This window comes from Biomphalaria glabrata, chromosome 5, assembly GCF_947242115.1.
Source record: "Biomphalaria glabrata chromosome 5, xgBioGlab47.1, whole genome shotgun sequence".
Classification (NCBI taxonomy): Eukaryota; Metazoa; Mollusca; class Gastropoda; family Planorbidae; genus Biomphalaria; species Biomphalaria glabrata.
The window spans coordinates 2,245,429-2,264,284 of NC_074715.1; the positions used below are offsets into that span (position 1 = coordinate 2,245,429).

The following is an 18,856-nucleotide window of genomic DNA, read 5'->3' on the forward strand; positions in this document are numbered from 1 at the left end:
TAAGGGGAGATTATTGTGTTTATTTTCTGGTCTAGGAAATTAGAATATTTAAATTTAGAATTGGAGAGAAGCGAATGGTCTCATGTGGTCAGCACAGCATCCAACCGCTTTTACTTTAAAGAACTTTGGTTAATACTTATATTTCCACAACTTTTGTTAACAGTTATCAGAATGAAGATGATTCTTGTAAAATGTTTGTAAAATGTTTTACATGTTTCGGATGTTCCTTCAGAGTTGAAGATAATCTACTTCCTAGTCCAAACCTCCCGCAGGACGACAGGGGATGGGAGAGGGCAGGGTTTGAACCCGGGACCATCGATAAATCTGAACGACAGTCCAGCGCGCAAACCGCACGACCAGGCAGCTATAAGGATATATCCCCAGAGTGATTCTAACTTGACTTTATCCCTCGGATATAGTATTTTCATTTATCAATTTAAATATCACATTGTCATTGCAGCGCTGGCGTTGGAAGGACAGGGACATTCATTGCTCTCCATAACATCCTGAGTCAAGCTAAAGAGACTGGATCTGTAGATTTTTACAAAACTTTGGTCAAACTAAGAGAAGATAGATTTCTTATGATTCAAACCCCAGTAAGTGTCACTTATCATGACCTTAAAAAAAACGCCAACAGTATTAAAAAAAAAAGTAAAGTTCCCCGTTTAGACCTTGTGGTCTATAGGGCAGACGATGAAAAGGTCATCTGTTTCTGTGGCCTCTGATCACCAGAGAATGCCGACCACGTCCTCCAAAACTGCTCTCTTTACCAAGAGGCCCGTAAAAGACACTGGCCCCAAAACACCCCAAGAAAACTATATGGAGAGCTCCCTGATTTGGAAACCACTGCGCAGTTCATCTCATGTATTGGTCTAGTCATCTGAACACTCCAACATAACAATGAGAACGAAGAAGAAGAAGAAGAAATGTGGCCTATGATTAACAAGGGTGTCATGTAGCTTTCACAACGACCAATAGCCTTTACTTTTCACCAGCATTCGCCCTAAAGATCCCAAAATTACAATCCAAGTCTTCACCACGATTGGAAACCGGGACCCTCTAGTTCGGAAGCCAAGCGCTATCCACTCAGCCACCGCACCTGCTTTTTAATATACTCTAGATTTGAATTAACTCACTGGGGCTTAAATCAAAGTCTACAGCGTATCACTGTTAAATGTGTGTATAATCTATTTTTATTTGCATATGACAGAATGTTTGCGCGAATGACAAGAAGTAGATTAGTTTTCCCATTGACAGAGGCCAGTGTGTGATTCATGCTGTCGATAGTAATAAATGTTTTCTGTTCGTCTTGACCGAGTTATTTAGGTTTTCTAATACAGCTGAACCCAGTTACACTTTGATTTCGTGAGAAACTAATGTAGATTGTATAACGATAGATATAATAGTAACTGTAAGCTGTAACAATGTGTTTATCAATGTATAATGTCAATAGTTTAAGTTATTCCCCTTTTCAAGAGAGATAATATTGTAATATTAATTTAGGACGTATATCTGAGATAATATTGTAATATTATTTTAGGACGTATATCTGTGTGTGTGTAGTGGAAGTTCTTCTATTACTTCGGCTTATACTGTTGGCGCGGTGGCTGAGAGGTTAAGCGCTAGGCTTCCAAATCGGGATCCCGGGTTTGAATCCTGGTGATGATTTGGATATTTAATTTCGGGATCTTTGGGCGCCTCTGAGTCCACCCAAATGGGTACCTGACATTAGTTGGAGAAAAGTAAAGTTGTGCTGCTTGACTGTCTATCTGTTAAAAAATGTGTACACCTTATTTGTCCAACATTCAATCAAGCTGAAATTTTGCACAATAATTTATTTCACCCGAGAAAACAAGAATTAATAAAACAAAAAAACAATTAGTTAATTAAATATTGGTCATTAATTATTTTGTTTGGCAGCTCGAACAAGGAGAAGAAACTGTGCATGACTAAAGTGGTGGTATAAGCTGAATTAGCTCCCTTTATAGGTCGCCGCTTAAAATTGAAACAAACAATATTTATTCTTCTCTAGTCATAAGTACCTCACTAGCAGAGTGGTTAGCACGTCGGCCAGAGGAAGTGTGAGCCACGAATTCGAATACAGGTCTTTCTTTTTCATTTCTTGTAAATGCTTTTAAAAACCAAGTAACGGTAAAATCCACCCAGCTTTCTCTTTCTTTCTCTTCGTTCTCCACCTCCCCCCCCCCTCGCAATTTGTCCCAACTGTTCGGATCATAGCGTATTGAGAAACCTTAAAGCATGAAATAGCGCTAACCAATCAACAATGGCTAAAAATAGTATTAGTCGCACAGATTTATTATTGCTGGTCTAGATTTATTACAAATTTCTTACATGACTGATCCAAACTAATTGATACTATTACACTTAATATAAACTTTTCAAATTTTTTTTTTTTTTTTTTGCTTTTTTATGACTTTAGGTGATAAGGTTTATATATATATATATATATATATATTTAAAATTATCTATCATAATTTACGGGATTAATACGTTCTTTTTAGGACCAGTATATATTTCTGCACAAAGCTGCGCAAGCCGCCATAGTTTCCATGGGAACCACCGTGATTTTCAATGACAGTAAAACCAGAATGCAACATTTACTAACAAAATCGATTTCCGGAATGTCAAATATGGAAAAAGAATTTCAGGTGAAAAAAAAAATTAAATTTTACATTAACATTATTCAAATTTAGAACTGTCCCCCCAGTTTTATCTTTTCTCCCATCTTGGGGACGCCTCATGACTGATGCTGTTGCCCAACTTCTATGAACGCCTATGCCCATGCACCCTATTATATATTTGATAGGCCTTGCCCTTGTAGTTGTTGGTGTCTGTCTGATTACCAGATAAATCTTAAACCTCAGCCTAATCTAACAATATATCTTATCTTATCTTATCTTATAATCTTATAATTATCTTATAATACAGAAAGTTACTTCAAAAGAAGAATATACTTACGTCATAAGCCGCATGCATCTAGTCATGCTAACCAATGACTTAAATTCTGCTACAGAAGAAACTGAACAAAAAAGAGATCATGTCAAAATAAGATCATAAATAAGATCACAAATACGATCACAAATACGATCACAAATACGATCACAAATAAGATCACAAATAAGTATCGGGTATGAATGAGTATGGAAATGAAATGAATATCAAGGCATTAGCTACAATCTTATCTTATCTTGTTACTTCAAAAAAAAAGAATATGATAACGTACCACGCCGCATGCATCTAGTCATGTTAACCAATGACTTAAATTCTGCTAAGTCATTGGTCTTCCTGGCAGGCTCAGGCAACTCATTCCATGTTGTTCATGAATCCAGGGGATAATGACAACTAACCTCGCAGACTTACTTGAAGTTCTAAGCATCTCTAAGTCTAAATATCTCTAAGTATCTCTAAGTATCTTTAAGTATCTCTGAGTATTTCTAAGTATCTCTGAATATCTCTAAGTATCACTAAGTATCTCTGAGTATCTCTGAGTATCTCTGAATATCTGTAAGTATCTCTGAGTATCTCTGAGTATCTCTAAGTATCTCTAAGTATATTTGAGTATCTCTAAGTATCTCTAAGTATCTCTGAGTATCTCTGAATATCTCTAAGTATCTCTGAGTATCTCTGAGTATCTCTAATTATCTCTAAGTATCTCTAAGTATCTCTAAGTATATTTGAGTATCTCTAAGTATCTCTAAGTATCTCTAAGTATCTCTAAGTATCTCTAAGTATCTCTAAGTATCTCTGAGTATCTCTTAGTATCTCTAAGTATCTCTACGTATCTCTGAGTATCTCTAAGTATCTCTAAGTATCTCTGAGTATCTCTAAGTATCTCTAAGTATCTTTAGGTATTTCAAAGTATCTCTAAGTATCTCTAAGTATCTCTAAGTATTTATAACTATCTCTGAGTATCTCTGAGTATCTCTGAGTATCTCTAAGTATCTCTAAGTATCTCTGAGTATCTCTAAGTATCTCTAAGTATCTCTGAATATCTCTAAGTATCTCTAAGTATATCTGAGTATCTCTGAGTATCTCTGAGTATCTCTAAGTATCTCTACGTATCTCTGAGTATCTCTAAGTATCTCTAAGTATCTCTGAGTATCTCTGAGTATCTCTAAGTATCTCTGAATATCTGTAAGTATCTCAAAGTATCTCTAAGTATCTCTAAGTATCTCTAAGTATATTTGAGCATCTCTAAGTATCTCTAAGTATCTCTAAGTATCTATGAGTATCTATGAGTATCTCTAAGTATCTCTAAGTATCTCTGAGTATCTCTACGTATCTCTAAGTATTTCTAAGTATCTCTGAATATCTCTAAGTATCTCTAAGTATCTCTGAGTATCTCTGAGTATCTCTAAGTATCTCTAAGTATATTTGAGTATCTCTAAGTATCTATAAGTAACTCTAAGTATCTATAAGTAACTCTAAGTATACCTAAGTATCTCTGAGTATCTCTTAATATCTCTAAGTATCTCTACGTATCTCTGAGTATCTCTAAGTATCTCTAAGTATCTCTGAGTATCTCTAAGTATCTCTAAGTATCTCTAAGTATCTCTAAGTATCTCAAAGTATCTCTAAGTATCTCTAAGTATCTCTAAGTATATTTGAGCATCTCTAAGTATCTATAAGTATCTCTAAGTATCTCTAAGTATCTATGAGTATCTCTGAGTATCTCTAAGTATCTCTAAGTATCTCTAAGTATATTTGAGTATCTCTAAGTATCTCTAAGTATCTTTAAGTATCTCTGAGTATCTCTAAGTATCTCTAAGTATCTCAAAGTATCTCTAAGTATCTCTAAGTATCTCTAAGTATCTCTAAGTATATTTGAGCATCTCTAAGTATCTATAAGTATCTCTAAGTATCTCTAAGTATCTATGAGTATCTATGAGTATCTCTAAGTATCTCTACGTATCTCTGAGTATCTCTAAGTATCTATAAGTATCTCTGAGTATCTCTAAGTATCTCTAAGTATATTTGAGTATCTCTAAGTATCTCTAAGTATCTTTAAGTATCTCTGAGTATCTCTAAGTATCTCTGAGTATCTCTAAGTATCTCTAAGTATCTCTATGTATCTCTGAGTATCTCTAAGTATCTCTAAGTATTTCTAAGTATCTCTGAATATCTCTAAGTATCTTAAGTATCTCTGAGTATCTCTAAGTATCTCTAAGTATCTCAAAGCATCTCTGAGCAGATTCTCGCTGCCTATCAAAAGGCAGAACTGCTGCTACATCATTATATCGGTGGGCATTGTTAAAGGGACTACATTGAAATTTGTTTCGCTCTAATGAAAGTAGACTCTAGCAGAGAATAAATCAATGTTAGTTTTTTCTTAAATAATGATCATTATTAAAATCTTTATTATCCTTTACGATATGTGTAATACACGTTTTTGAATTACACATAACAAATCAATACAATGATATAAACATAATATACTGCCATCCTAATATCCGAAAAGCTTAGTGACAGATTATGCCTAAGTAGGCCCAAACATAGTTCTTTTATCCACTTTGAGACCTTGCCTGGGGTTAAGGCAGCGCAGGCGCGGCTACGTCCCGGGGATTCCACAAGAGAGGGCTCCCCCGAAACCAATCGTTATAGAATATCTGGACACTGATCTGCAAAGTCACAATCTGTAAACAAATTAGACTAATAGCTCGTTGCCACGTCACAGCTGTACACATGTAGTCCTAAGGGGGTCTAGGTAGGATCTTTTTGTCTGCGCTCAGGGCTTTTCTTTGGGATTTAAATGCGTTCCGCGCCGCGACATTTGTGAGAGCTGTCCAGCCAAAATGGCGCCTTTATACAGAGGGGGACTCGCCTCTGTTATTTCTTTGTCAGATAAGACAAAATATGCTGGAATTAGCTTGGTTAGCGTGATCTCCTAAAAAAAATTGCATTCTTCCTAATTTTTTTACTTGAATGCCTTTTTAAAATCTTGTATTATTAAAAGTGAATATACCATTTTTAATTTTTCAGAATATTTGTGCCATATGTCAAAACGAATCAAACCCAAAAACCAATTCTGAAGCTATTTATCAGAATACTGAGAATGTAAAAGTAGTCGATACCAAAAATAGATTCGAATCTATCATTCCAAGTAAGTTTTAGCACGTGCCCTTATGGAAATCTCAATATTATTTTGCTAAATTAAATTTATCTACAATCTTAGTCAATTTCAGATTTATTATTTCTGTAATGATAATTTCGTCTCACATGTTTTTGACAGAAAATTGTTACAGGCCGTACTTAGGCAGCGATTCCAAAGAATTTGATGACTACATAAATGCAGTTTTTGTACAGGTAAATTTTTAGTGTTCATTATTTTTTATTGTTAAACTACTTTTTTTAAAAACATGCACCATAAAAAAAAGATTTAAAAAAAAAAAAAAAAAAGCTTAAATAAAGGAAAAGAACTGCACATTTACTGTAAAATTTATTTCCATTTTCTAAACCAAACATAGTTAATTAATTACCCAAAGCTTATGTCAAGTCACTCTGTCCGTCTGTCTGTCTGGTACAAATATTGTACTCGTTACTTCTTCCCCACAAGGTGTTGAAACTTAAAAACATATTCATTGCTACTGTAGCAGCATAATAATAATAATAATAATAATAATAATAATAATAATAATGATAATCTTTATTATCCGTACTCACCAGACTCACTAATAATTTACATGTGACAAAGTTTATACCAGATTGTTCTTTTTTAATGATTTGATTGCCAGGGGATCAGAAGTCTTCATCCGCATAACTAATTAGAAAAGAACATTCAATATACATCCAGCAAAGAAATAATAATGAATAATGAAGCAAAAATTGCATGTCGCCACAGAAAAAATTAACTAATTATTCAATTGATTATTGATAATTATTTATAGCGTCTGTTATCTAATAAGTGAAATAACTTCTAAATGATTGAGATATATGGTTGTAAGTACGGGATTCTTTTCCTTAGATAAGCTTTTCTTTTTAAAAAAGATGTTTTTTATATTTTGATGCATTGAATTCTTGTTTTGTACTTTGATAATCACATTGGAATAATGTCTCTTATGTAGCTTTAAGAATGCAACTCAAGTGGTTTGAGATTTCTAGTTTTATATTGATATCTTTAGTAAAACGCCATTGTATCACAAACATTTCAGGGCTTTTATAAGAAAGATCAACAAATCTTAACTCAGCTCCCAATGCCTTCAACTCTCATTGATTTCTTCAGACTGGTCACTCAGCATAGAGTATCACTCATTGTGGCTTTTGAAGTGGACAAAAGGAGCACTGACCAGGTAATAAACACATTAACACATTTTTACGAAGCTCTGTCTGTCTGTCTGATAAAAGTTTGTACACGTTATTTCTCCCACACCCAATCTTGGAGTAAGTTGAAATTTTAAACAATCACATATTCTATCTAACAAAACATGAATCAATTAAAAGATGAGCTATTAAGTCAATTATTAGTAGTTATTTTGTTTGATATTGAATAAAGGAAATAACTTCTGATTATTGAGAGACGTAGTTGTGAGTAATTATTCGCCTTAGTAAAGATACTTATTTATTTATTTTACTAGAGCTACAATTTTCCGACATCTTAACGGAATTATTAGATTTTTAGAATTTGATTTCAAAATTAATGTTTCTTGTAAGGTAATAATTTATTTACATATAATGTTTCCAGACAATAGCTAACTATTTGCCGAGCCAAGATAAGCCAATCACTGCTTCACCTTTTAGCATCCGATCTATGGGCATAAAGGGAGACAATATGTGGGAAGAACATACAATCAAAGTTATCAATGAAAACACTGTAAGTAGGCCTATTTTAAATCTGCTTTTATGTCCGCCTTCAAATTTGTGTTCACTTTCAGTCTTGCTTTAAACATAAATTTCATCTTCACATTTGTTGTCATCTTCACATTTACCATCTTCACATTTACTGGCCTCTTCACATTTACTGGCGTCTTAACATTTAGTGGCGTCTTCACATTTATTGCAGTCTTCACATATACTGGCGTCTTCACATTTAGTGGCGTCTTCACATTTACTGCAGTCTTCACATATACTGGCGTCTTCACATTTAGTGGCGTCTTCACATTTAGTGGCGTCTTCACATTTAGTGCCGTCTTCACATTTACTGCCGTCTTCACATTTACTGGCGTCTTCACATTTACTGGCGTCTTCACATTTAGTGGCGTCTTCACATTTAGTGGCGTCTTCACATTTACTGGCGTCTTCACATTTACTGTCATCTTCACATTTACTGTCATCTTCACATTTACTGTCATCTTCACATTTACTGTCTTCTTCACATTTTTTGTCATCTTCACATTTACTGCCGTCTTCACATTTACTGTCATCGCCACATTTTCTGTCATCTTCACATTTACTGCTGTCTCCACATTTACTGTCATCTTCACATTTACTGTCATCGCCACATTTACTGTCATCTTCACATTTACTGCTGTCTTCACATTTACTGTCATCTTCACATTTACTGCCGTCTTTACATTTACTAGCGTCTTCACATTTACTGTCATCTTTACATTTACTGTCATTGCCACATTTACTGTCATCGCCACATTTACTGTCATCCTCGTGATTACTGTAATCTTCACATTTACTGCCATCTTCTTTTTTAGGAAATTGTCCCATTTATTGTAATCCTCATATTAGCTCTCATCTTCTTATTATTTGTCATCCTCACATTAACTGCCATCGTCTTACATACTGTCATATTCACATTTACTGTCATATTCACATTTATTTTATGCATATAAGGCACACCTTTTGATTCTACTTAACTTTTCTTCTAATTACAAGGCATTTGCACATTTTATTAATTGCAACATCACTTAGAGTTGTGTTCATAAAATATTTACCTCTACCAATCTCTTAGACAATTTATTTGCTTGACCGTTGGGGCACCACACGAGAACTTTTGACCATCTTTCTCCATTCCTCTATGCCTTGGCCTTGGATAATCTCTTCAATGATAGACCCATCCATTCTTTGACGTCGTCTCCTCTTTGCTTTCTCTGTCTGCTTCATCTTTTTTTTCCTGGTACTGTTCCCTGTAGGAAGGTCTTTTCGAGCCGTGAGGAACTTGTCATATTACCATAGAGTTTTTGTTTGCGTTAATTTGACAGTAGTTAACAGGTCATCGTGGGATCCAATCGCTGTATTAATCCTGTTTTTAATCTCCTCGTTTGTAAGGCAGTCTTTGGTTTTGACACTTGGGATATTTCTGTAGCAATTCAATTTCAAAGCTAGGGTCCTCGTCTCTTGTTCTGCAGTCAGCGTCCAAGATTCGTCAACATATAAGAATCTCGCCATGACCAGGGAGCGCATCAATCTGATTTTATTGTGGAGGGCTATGCCTTTGTCTTTCCAGACTGTTTTGAGTTTGGCAAGTGCTATTGGAGATAATCTATATAAATATAATTCTCTTCATGGCTCAACCATTCCTGACACCACCAAGCAGTCAAGGACAGATCACTCTTCTACTTCTGCAAGTCGGACTAGAGTTACCCCACGTAACTTTAGCGGCGAAAAAAAAGGGAAGGGGGAGAACAAGTAGTAATCACTCGTCACTAAATAGTAGGGCCGGACTTAACCATTGTGGGGCCCTATGCGAAACGGATTTCGCTGGGGCCCAGTTTGGGTAGGAATACGGATAATAAGTGAAAATTAAGAGTTTGTATTAGAATAATATATCTTTAAAGACAGTTTAAAGTATGAAAGATGATATTATAACCCTAAAAAATGTAAATGGAATGTTTTTGTCTTGACAGAAAGCGGAACACGACGTCATTCATTTGAAATGTAAAGTCCATGACCCTGATGCAAGGAGGCTACTTTCCCTGGTTAACAAGTCCAGGTCTTATAACGCACTCGCCAATGGGAGAATTATTTATACCTGCAGGTGATAAAAAGAACCTTTAGGAGAATAATTATGTCCCTGCATTTGTTATGAAAACTTTATTTTTAGCGCTAAGAAACAAACAAACCGGGGTTTACTATACCTATGTACCTTATATAGCACTCTACCTAAGGCATTTTTTTTTCTGAAATAATTTAAAATGTACTAATTTCACACAATACGTAAGGCCCCTGAGTCCATCCAACTCGAATGGATACCTGACAAACTTGGGGGGAAGCAAAGGCAGTTGGCCGTTGTGATGGCCACGTGACACCCTCGTTATTTATCATAGAAACAGAGGAGCTTGCTACCATTTGCCTCAATAGATCGCAAGGTTGGAAAGGTATTTTAGTATTTTGACTTCTATGACATTTTACTATCTATGACATTTTGTCTTCTATGACATTTTCCATCTTTTAGCATTTTGCCCTCTATAACAATTTGACTTCTATGACATTTATACTTCTATCACAACGTTCCTTCTATAGCATTTTGCTTTCTATGAAATGTTGCATTCTGTGACATTTTGCCTTTGAAATTTTGTCTTTTATGACATTTAGTCTTCCTTGGCATTTTGTCGTATAGCATTTTGTTGATGGATAGAATTATCTTTCCCTTTGAATTTTGGTTTCAAAATCGCTTCTCTTATCCAGCATAGTATAACAATAGTATAAAGTTTTTATACAGTATAGCTGCACTATAGCGTATAGTTTTTATAGAGTGTTCCGATTCTATATAGACTCTTCACAGAACAAAATGGCTAAGTCAAGAACTTGACAAGTAGGGCTCCGATCTTAACGAGACACTTTAATGAGAGTAATAAATAAGCAAAAAAATATAACAATCAAATGTCTGGCAGTAACAGCTATACACAGCCTGTTCTTGAATCTTTGTCTGGTCTTAAGTCTGCTGGTCCTTTCTTGGGTCAGGGTGACTTGACCCAATGCCCTCTTGAAAACACGCAGTCCCTAGTCCGATAACGAAATAGATCTACACAGGTAGAGTTTACATCAGTCCTTTTTCAGTGGCCCGTGTTGCATATGTTGGCTGATCACACACAGGACTACATTGTCTTATCTTATCTTATATAATACAGACGTTACTTCAAAAAAAGAAGATGATTACGTCCTACGCGTCATGCATTTAGTCATGCATATTAACCAATGACTTAAATTCTGCCAAGTCACTGGTTTTCCTGGCTAGCTCAGGCAACCCATTCCATGCTCTAATAGCACTAGGGAAGAAGGAGTATTTGTACAAATTTGTACTAGCATATGGGATAAGGAATGTGCCTTTATCTTTGTGTCTTTAAGAGTATTTTATAAAATTTTGTTTTTGTATTTGAAGATTATGGTTCAGTCCAGAGTAACTCTTCAGATACAACAATAGTATATAGTTTTTAATATTTTATATAGTATATAGTTGTTATTTAGTATATGGTTGTTATATAATATCATTGTCTCCTTCAGTCGCGAAGTGACTATAAATCATTTCAAAGAAATGAGAGGATTGCCTGGGCATTAGCTGTGGTGGGAAAGATGTCTCCCACACATCAGTCCCTCCCCCTACATCTCCACGCAGCTGATGTATTCAAAGGAACGGCAAGTGCCGACACAGTTTGGGGTCAGAGGCGTAGCAGGCTCTGCAAGGGTGTAGCACTGACTGCTGCAAACTGCCTCCTAATGTTTACTCAAGATTGACTTCCGAAGCCTTTCCCCATGATTAGGTAGAGCTGCAAGGCATTAGAGTTTTGAATTCGGAGTTTTCTTTCTCTTAGGTGGGTAGCCAGCCATGGCTAACGAGCGCCTCCTTCTCGAAGCATACTTATCAGGAGCCAGTTACTCGCTTTCGACTCTAGTTCTGTTAGTGAAAACAGTTCCGCCGGACTCGATAAATTATCCACACGTGAAGGCCAAGAGCATGGAATGGGTTGCCTGAGCTAGCCAGGAAAACCAGTGACTTGGCAGAATTTAAGTCATTGGTTAATATGCATGACTAAATGCATGACGCGTATGACGTAATCATCTTCTTTTTTGAAGTAACGTCTGTATTATATAAGATAAGATAAGATAAGAGTTTGACATGTTGTCAGATGCTATTCTAGACGACCAACGCCATTAGGAATGCTTATATCTATTACCACTTCCTGCTATAACAGCCTTACGGAACTTTTTATGTAGTTTTTATATAGTACATGGTTTACAAGTTTAAAAACATAGTAGTTTTTTTTATCTAAAGGTTTTACATTGATGGAAATATGTTTACAGTTTACTTTGCAATAGAAGTAAATCTTTTGGGGATGTGTTCCGCCACTTCCGGGTTAAATGAATAATTTAATCAAGAGCGATGATTTAGGACAGAATCTTAAAAAAAACTCTTTGAAAAAAAAAGTTGTACAATTCGGATTATCTAATTGTAACGATGGATTTTGATGGTTCTTATAGTGAAGGCCAGTGCAGCTATATCTTAAAGTCTTAATTAATGACCCAATATAACACAAAATGCCAAAGAAAGTTATGGTGAATACATAACGGAGTTTCTTTTTACGATCTAAAATCATTTAAATCCTCTCGTTGAATTAATGTTAATATAAGAATGCACAAAATTAGATTTAACATTTTTTTGTTCTTCTAGGGACGGTGCGACCTACAGTGGACTGGCCTGTGTTTTATCTCTTCTGCTGGACAGAATTGACCATGACACCTGTCTGGCCATCCCTCTGGTTGTAGGTAGTGTCAAGTCAATAAGACCACAAGTGATCTCAACTTTTGTAAGTTGTTCAATTTATGGATATAATATATAGTAGCATATTTAAGTTAATTTAATAAGGGGTTACTGGATCCGATTTTGGGTAAAAAAATCGATTTTTCAATTTTGGTGTAATTAAATAGGTGGACATGTATTTTATAAACTGGCACCAAAAATTTTCTAAAAAATAGCATTTTTTATTGAAAAAAAATATTTTAATGATGCGTGGTGAACACTATTTTCCATATTTTTCTTAATACAAATTCACTGTTTTTGAGTGAATGCATTTTTTGTGACCCCCCCTGTAACATATTTCTAAAATCTCTAGAACTAATAGAGATAAATGTGTCAAATTTGGTACACATATTCAGAGATAAATAATACAGAGAATCAGCTAGTTTTAATAACTTTAGCTGAAGAAGTTTTTAATATATGATCTTTTGGGAAAAAAAAATGTGGATGCATTTTACAGGAAAAAAATCACCCTTTTTTAAAAAATCATAAAATGCACAATACTAAATGAAAATGTATAAAATCTAGCTAGCTCCATCCAGCCACCTTTATACTTTAAGGTGTAAGTATTTTTAGCTTTGAAATTTATCTATTTTGAAAAATTTTAGAATTTTCCTATATGAACTAATTTTTGTTTATTTTCAAGATGGCTGCCGTTACCATGGCAACCCGGAAACATTAGACAACATTCAATATATATTTTTTATTACTGAGTTGTCATATGATATAATATAACAATAGTTATTAAGTTAAAGCAAAAATAAAAAAAATAAATTTCGCTATCCAGTAACCCCTTTTAAAGTTATTGCTTAGTCATTGATTTGTAGCTGCTAACAGCTAGTACAGCTACACCAAGGTAATCGTGTTATATTTTAATTGAGAAATTGAAATTAGGCTTTATAATAATAAGGCTTGACTTCCAGTTCTAAGATTAATGAGGAATGCAGTATTTCCCGTCGCTACGCAGCCCAAGCTGTGGCCTATATATTTTGCTACACTCAGGGCAAGCATTACCATTGACCGCAGGTGGTCGATTAAGATTTTTTTTTTCGCCGTCTGCGTCTGTTCTCGGCAACGGATTTTCTTTTGGTCTCAAATGTGCATCCCGCGGCCTTTGTGTGTGACCTCCAGCTGTCTCGTTCTGAAGCTGCTTTCAACCAGGTGATCTCTTCTATGACAGCTAAGGCAAATTGGCACCTAAGCTGGTCTTGAAAGCGTTTCCGTGAGGCACCTCTGTTACGTCGAACACCTTTTAGCTCACAAAAAGGACTGCTTACGTTTGTCCCCCATATGGGATAATTACCCTGCCCTTCGTAATGTAACTTTTATTAACTATATATTCAGATTCGCTTTAAAAGCAGAGGCGTGTAGACATTATGGATGTTTTAATTCAAACAAGAAATAACTTCTTACAAGTATACGTCCTTATTTATTGACGTCTTATGCTAATCTTCTCTTTAGCGTTCACACCAGTCCTCTTTAGGCTGGTCATTTGGGCAAAGACCCTCTGGGTAGAATCCTTTTGACCGGCGGGGCTGCCACTAGTTGGTCACTTTAAAAAAAAAATACTTTTACAATTTCTACTTTGATCGTAATTGACCCAAGTCTCGCTTTACTAAGAGATCGTTTATGATTTTTAGTGTTATACTAGTCTATGAAAACAGTTACACGAGTTATGCACATCATTGGGAACTCCATTCTCCGGCCGGATGACATTGTAACCCCAGGGTCTATCTGACACTCAGTAGGTCCCTGATTACATTGGCGTATGTAGGGTGGGGGAAGGAAGGGGGAGACTTTAAAATTCAACCCCCAAATAAGTGTTCGAAATTGTTTTTTATATTAAATATTACGCAAAATGCAGCCCCAGATGATGGGCGAATTCCTAGCTACACCACTGCGTGAATGTTTTCTAAGACGTAAAGATCTCTTATTATTATTAACAAGTAATTAATATTCTTATACTCCAGGAACATTACGTCATGCTGCACGAGGCTCTACAGAGTTACAATGACACCTCAGCAGCCTACAATAACATGGAGGAGAATTTCTTTCCAAGATTTTCTAGCCTCAAGAACAAAGACGTGGATGAATCTCAGGCCCAAGAAGGCAATGTTTACAGCAATATGTAAACTAGTGGAAACCTTTTTTATTACAGATATCTTTTTGATAAGATGAAATCATACATATTGTAAAGTGCGGAGAGCACACTAGACTACTATCAACTCAATCTGTCTGTCTGGTAAAAAATGTGTACACGTCATTTCTCCCACACCCAATTTTGTATCGAATTGACACTTCGCTCAATTATTCATTGACACAAGACAGGAATCAATAATTTACAAAAAAAAAAAAAAAAAAACTATTAGTCAATTAAATACTGGTAATGAATCATTTTGTTTGATACCAACAAGGGAAACCAATACATCAGTATGTACAGATATGGCTAAATGTATTGGGTTTAGTCCCCTTAATTAATTGTTAACGCTATCTCTCCGTCACGCATTCTCCTATGAAGTTGGTTTATTTAGTTTAAGATCGAATAAGGGAAATATCATGTACATTATTGATATAGTTTTAAGGGCAGAATTTGTCCCCTTTAGATAACCTTAGCTTTTTTTTTTTTTAAGGGATTTTTTAAATGTTTTCAATGTTAGTGCATGAACTGTAGAGTAAAAGCTTGTTCACTTGTACCATAAAGTGATTTTTAATTTGTAGTTGGCATTAGTGAGCTTGCTAAATGTGTCTATTTATTACAAAGATGTTGCCAAACTTCATCTTTTATATTTTTTTTTTCTTAAAGTTACCTTATAGCGTTCCAGGTTTCTCCATATCTCTTTGTGTTTTTTTATTTACTATGTTACTGTAGTTTATTGCTTAGAGAAAGTAAACTGGGTCTTAAAAAATAAAATAGTTATGTAAATAAAGAGGAGAACTGTAAAAAAATGTCACAAAGCTTATATCAACTCACTCTGTCTGTCCGTCTGTCTGTCTGTCTGTCTCAACAAATTTTTTTAATTGTTTTTTTTTTTACGTTTAGCTTGTTTTTAATTATCTTCCATGCACATTATCATTCACAAATTTCTTCTATTTAAATCGGTTCCCTTTTTTTTTTTTACAAAACAATATTAGTACTTAAGTCTATTACATTTATTTGGTTTAATGTTCACTTGATTTTATCTATATTATAAATAAAGTTAAATAATGTTATTCAATTATTTTAAAAGTTTATAAGAAAACATTAAGCCAACAATGGTTTATCTGTCTACCAGCAGTTTGGTGCTATGAGTTACCTACCAGTAACTACATTGGGAAGTAGGAAATCTTATATAAAGAATGCGTTAAGATAATATGATTCTATTTCAATATTTTGTTGGTACTTTCTTCTTTATTGTGTTACATAATTGTGTCCTCTCTGAGTTCAATGCTTGATCTAACTCACTAACGCTCCAATGTTATATAGTCATGTCTTTGTTTTGTTTATACAAAACTTATTTTATTGTTTTACTGTTAACCACATGTATGTTTTTATAGCTAAATCTTCATTGTTAATAAAAATGATGCGAAATACTTTGTGTAGAAAACCGCTATTGGAATAACCTTGATATGTTAATGTGCAATAATGAAAAAAAAGTTTATATAAGATATCAAAAACCTCTTATATATATATATATATTGTTACGACGGTACGTGACGTTTTGGCGCCGCCGTTTTGGCGACGGGACGTTTTGGCGCGAGCCGTTTTGGCGACGGGACGTTTTGGCGCGAGATATCATTTGACGATAATTTAATAAACACGTAGCTTTTATAACAATGTTTATTTCACTCTACCATAATATTGTATGTATAGTATGAATTCTAACACCGTTCAGCGAATTGTTTTTATTAGCAAGTTTTTGGTATGTATAGCTGGAGATACCATACAGTTATTAAATAAACCAATGTTAATGTAAACAAATAATTGCATCAATTTTTAGTCTATCATCGTTTCATTTTGTTATATTTTTGTTTTTAATTTTAAAGTAATATCTTAAAAAACTTTTTTGAAAATAAAAGTGTGCCTCTTAATAAACACACATACACAAGCCAAAATGTTTATTAAAGAAAATGATGTGAAACACAAACACACATTTACATTTAGTACGTGAAAAATATGTCTTAACACAAACACTCATGCAAAACATAGATATGAATAATTCTTTTAAATGAAATAATACAATAAACTTACATAATGTATTTCGCGCCAAAACGTCCCGTCGCTGTCGCTACTTGGTTTTGGCTGTAGGCGTAGCGGCGTGGGTGTGTCCGTGTGTTGTAGGTGCCTCTTCTGGCACTGGTGCAATGCCCTTCCTTACGACGTACTTTGTTAACCGCACTAGATTTGCAAGTGCGCAACAATACTAGTATACTAAAGTCTCCAACGACAACATTTAGAGTTACTGATAAACACACTGGTAGCAGACATGGAATTTATTACATATAAGATAAATTACAGAAAATACTGGCGACTTCAGCCGTCACAAAATATACACCAATAAATACTGGCTGTTCATGCCATGTGGAATAAGTCATCGCATCAATGAAATGTTCACAATATAAGTCCGAAGAAATCTCTCAAGTTAACATAAGCTCAAATTCATTAAGGTACATATTACAGACAGAGAAAATCGTACATCCACTCTCTGCTGGAGTTCTTTACTAACTAACTTTTGACCCTTATTTCAGAGTCCTTTAACTTATTCACATAACTTCGTGCTTGCCCGCACGGAATATTGCAATAGGTGACTGAGTATCACTTCATGTCACAGCGGTTCTAAAACTGGACTGTGACATACGCCCCACACTCCAAAAAGATTTTTGACCAAAAATCTTTGACAAATATATTTTACATTAATATCACTGTACAAATATATATGAGCTTAGTCCATTATTCTATCAAGTGCTGTAAGTTCACTTCAATTGCTCATATCATGTTGTATAATCTTAGTAATTATGTATAACATCATATAAATTACTGAGTCCAAAATGTATAATCATTTATATACTTAATTCACTGAGAGCAAAATCACTGAAATGTAACATTAATTGTAATGAAAAGTACCTCCATCAAGTGTTAACAAGCTTTATGCATACATTTGTACTGAGAGAAAAAAATGTGTACAAACAATCACATGCTAATCAATATAAAAAAGGAAAAATATACAAGTTATTCCACATCCAATGTTTTACTATAATTGTAGATGCACAACATTATCAATGTGTATCATTTGACACACTGAGTAAATTTATTCAAAATTATTACAGAAAAAAAAAAGAGGTTAATGTTTATTTACAATTGTGATGTGCTGTGTCAAAATATTATTCTAAGTTTTGCCATCATCAAGAAAAATGAAAAAAATTTTCAGACATGTCAATCCAGTTCAAGGTTGACCTTGCATAAGACTACTATAAATAGTCTGAGTGTAGTATTGAAGTACAATAGTAAACAAATTTCCATGTTTATAAACATTCATTGTAGTATTCAGGTGTGTAAAAATTTTTAGACAATATTTACATCTGTGAGTTGTTATGAAAAAAAATTCAGGTCAACAGTTCAAGTAGTTCACTGTTGTTTAAATCTCATTGTTTACATTGCTGTGCATGATCAGTAATGAAGTACAATATATACACACAAAATAAACACATCTGGTATTTGTCATATTACAAGTTGACAATAAAATACAATGAGCAAATAGATGATCTGTTATTGATCATAAGCATAAATGTCATCATGACCCAAAAGAAAAGTGTAACAATAAAGTGTCATGACTTATTAGAAAAATGGCAAGAAAAAATGTCAGGTTGACCTGCTTGAAAATGGTTGTTTCTAATTACATTGTGAAGTTAGACATTTTCATATTTCACATTAATATATCTTCCTCTAAATAACTTATTATTGAATGCTTTAATAATTCTATAACAATCTTCTATTGTGTTTAAGTGTACAAATGCAATTTTATTTGATCTATCTTGAGTTCTTATATCTACCCATTTAACATGTGCTACATTGCTGAATTCTCCCACAATTGTTTGCCATCTAGTGTATCTTGATAGATTCTCTACTCTAATAATGTTATCACTAGTTAAGAGGTTTGTAGTAGGACTTGTATCTTGTGC

General features: G+C 34.3%; 1 protein-coding gene across 1 annotated transcript; it reads left to right on the forward strand.

Annotated features, from left to right (window-relative positions):
* The first annotated feature begins 458 nt into the window (after positions 1-458).
* LOC106064678 (receptor-type tyrosine-protein phosphatase gamma-like) lies at positions 459-14,890 on the forward strand. Its single transcript, XM_056028271.1, has 9 exons — positions 459-596; positions 2,523-2,669; positions 6,001-6,121; positions 6,251-6,324; positions 7,170-7,307; positions 7,700-7,828; positions 9,813-9,943; positions 12,575-12,710; positions 14,671-14,890. Exons 1-9 carry the CDS (start codon positions 582-584, stop codon positions 14,830-14,832), a joined length of 1,053 nt encoding a protein of 350 aa, XP_055884246.1. The 5' UTR covers positions 459-581; the 3' UTR covers positions 14,833-14,890.
* The last annotated feature ends 3,966 nt before the right edge of the window (positions 14,891-18,856 follow it).

Excerpts from the sequence above, each read along its gene's own strand:
- LOC106064678 (XM_056028271.1), top strand. Across the intron at positions 7,308-7,699 it reads ACAAAAGGAGCACTGACCAG|ACAATAGCTAACTATTTGCC; the intron begins GTAATAAACACA and ends TAATGTTTCCAG. Across the intron at positions 9,944-12,574 it reads AGAATTATTTATACCTGCAG|GGACGGTGCGACCTACAGTG; the intron begins GTGATAAAAAGA and ends TTGTTCTTCTAG.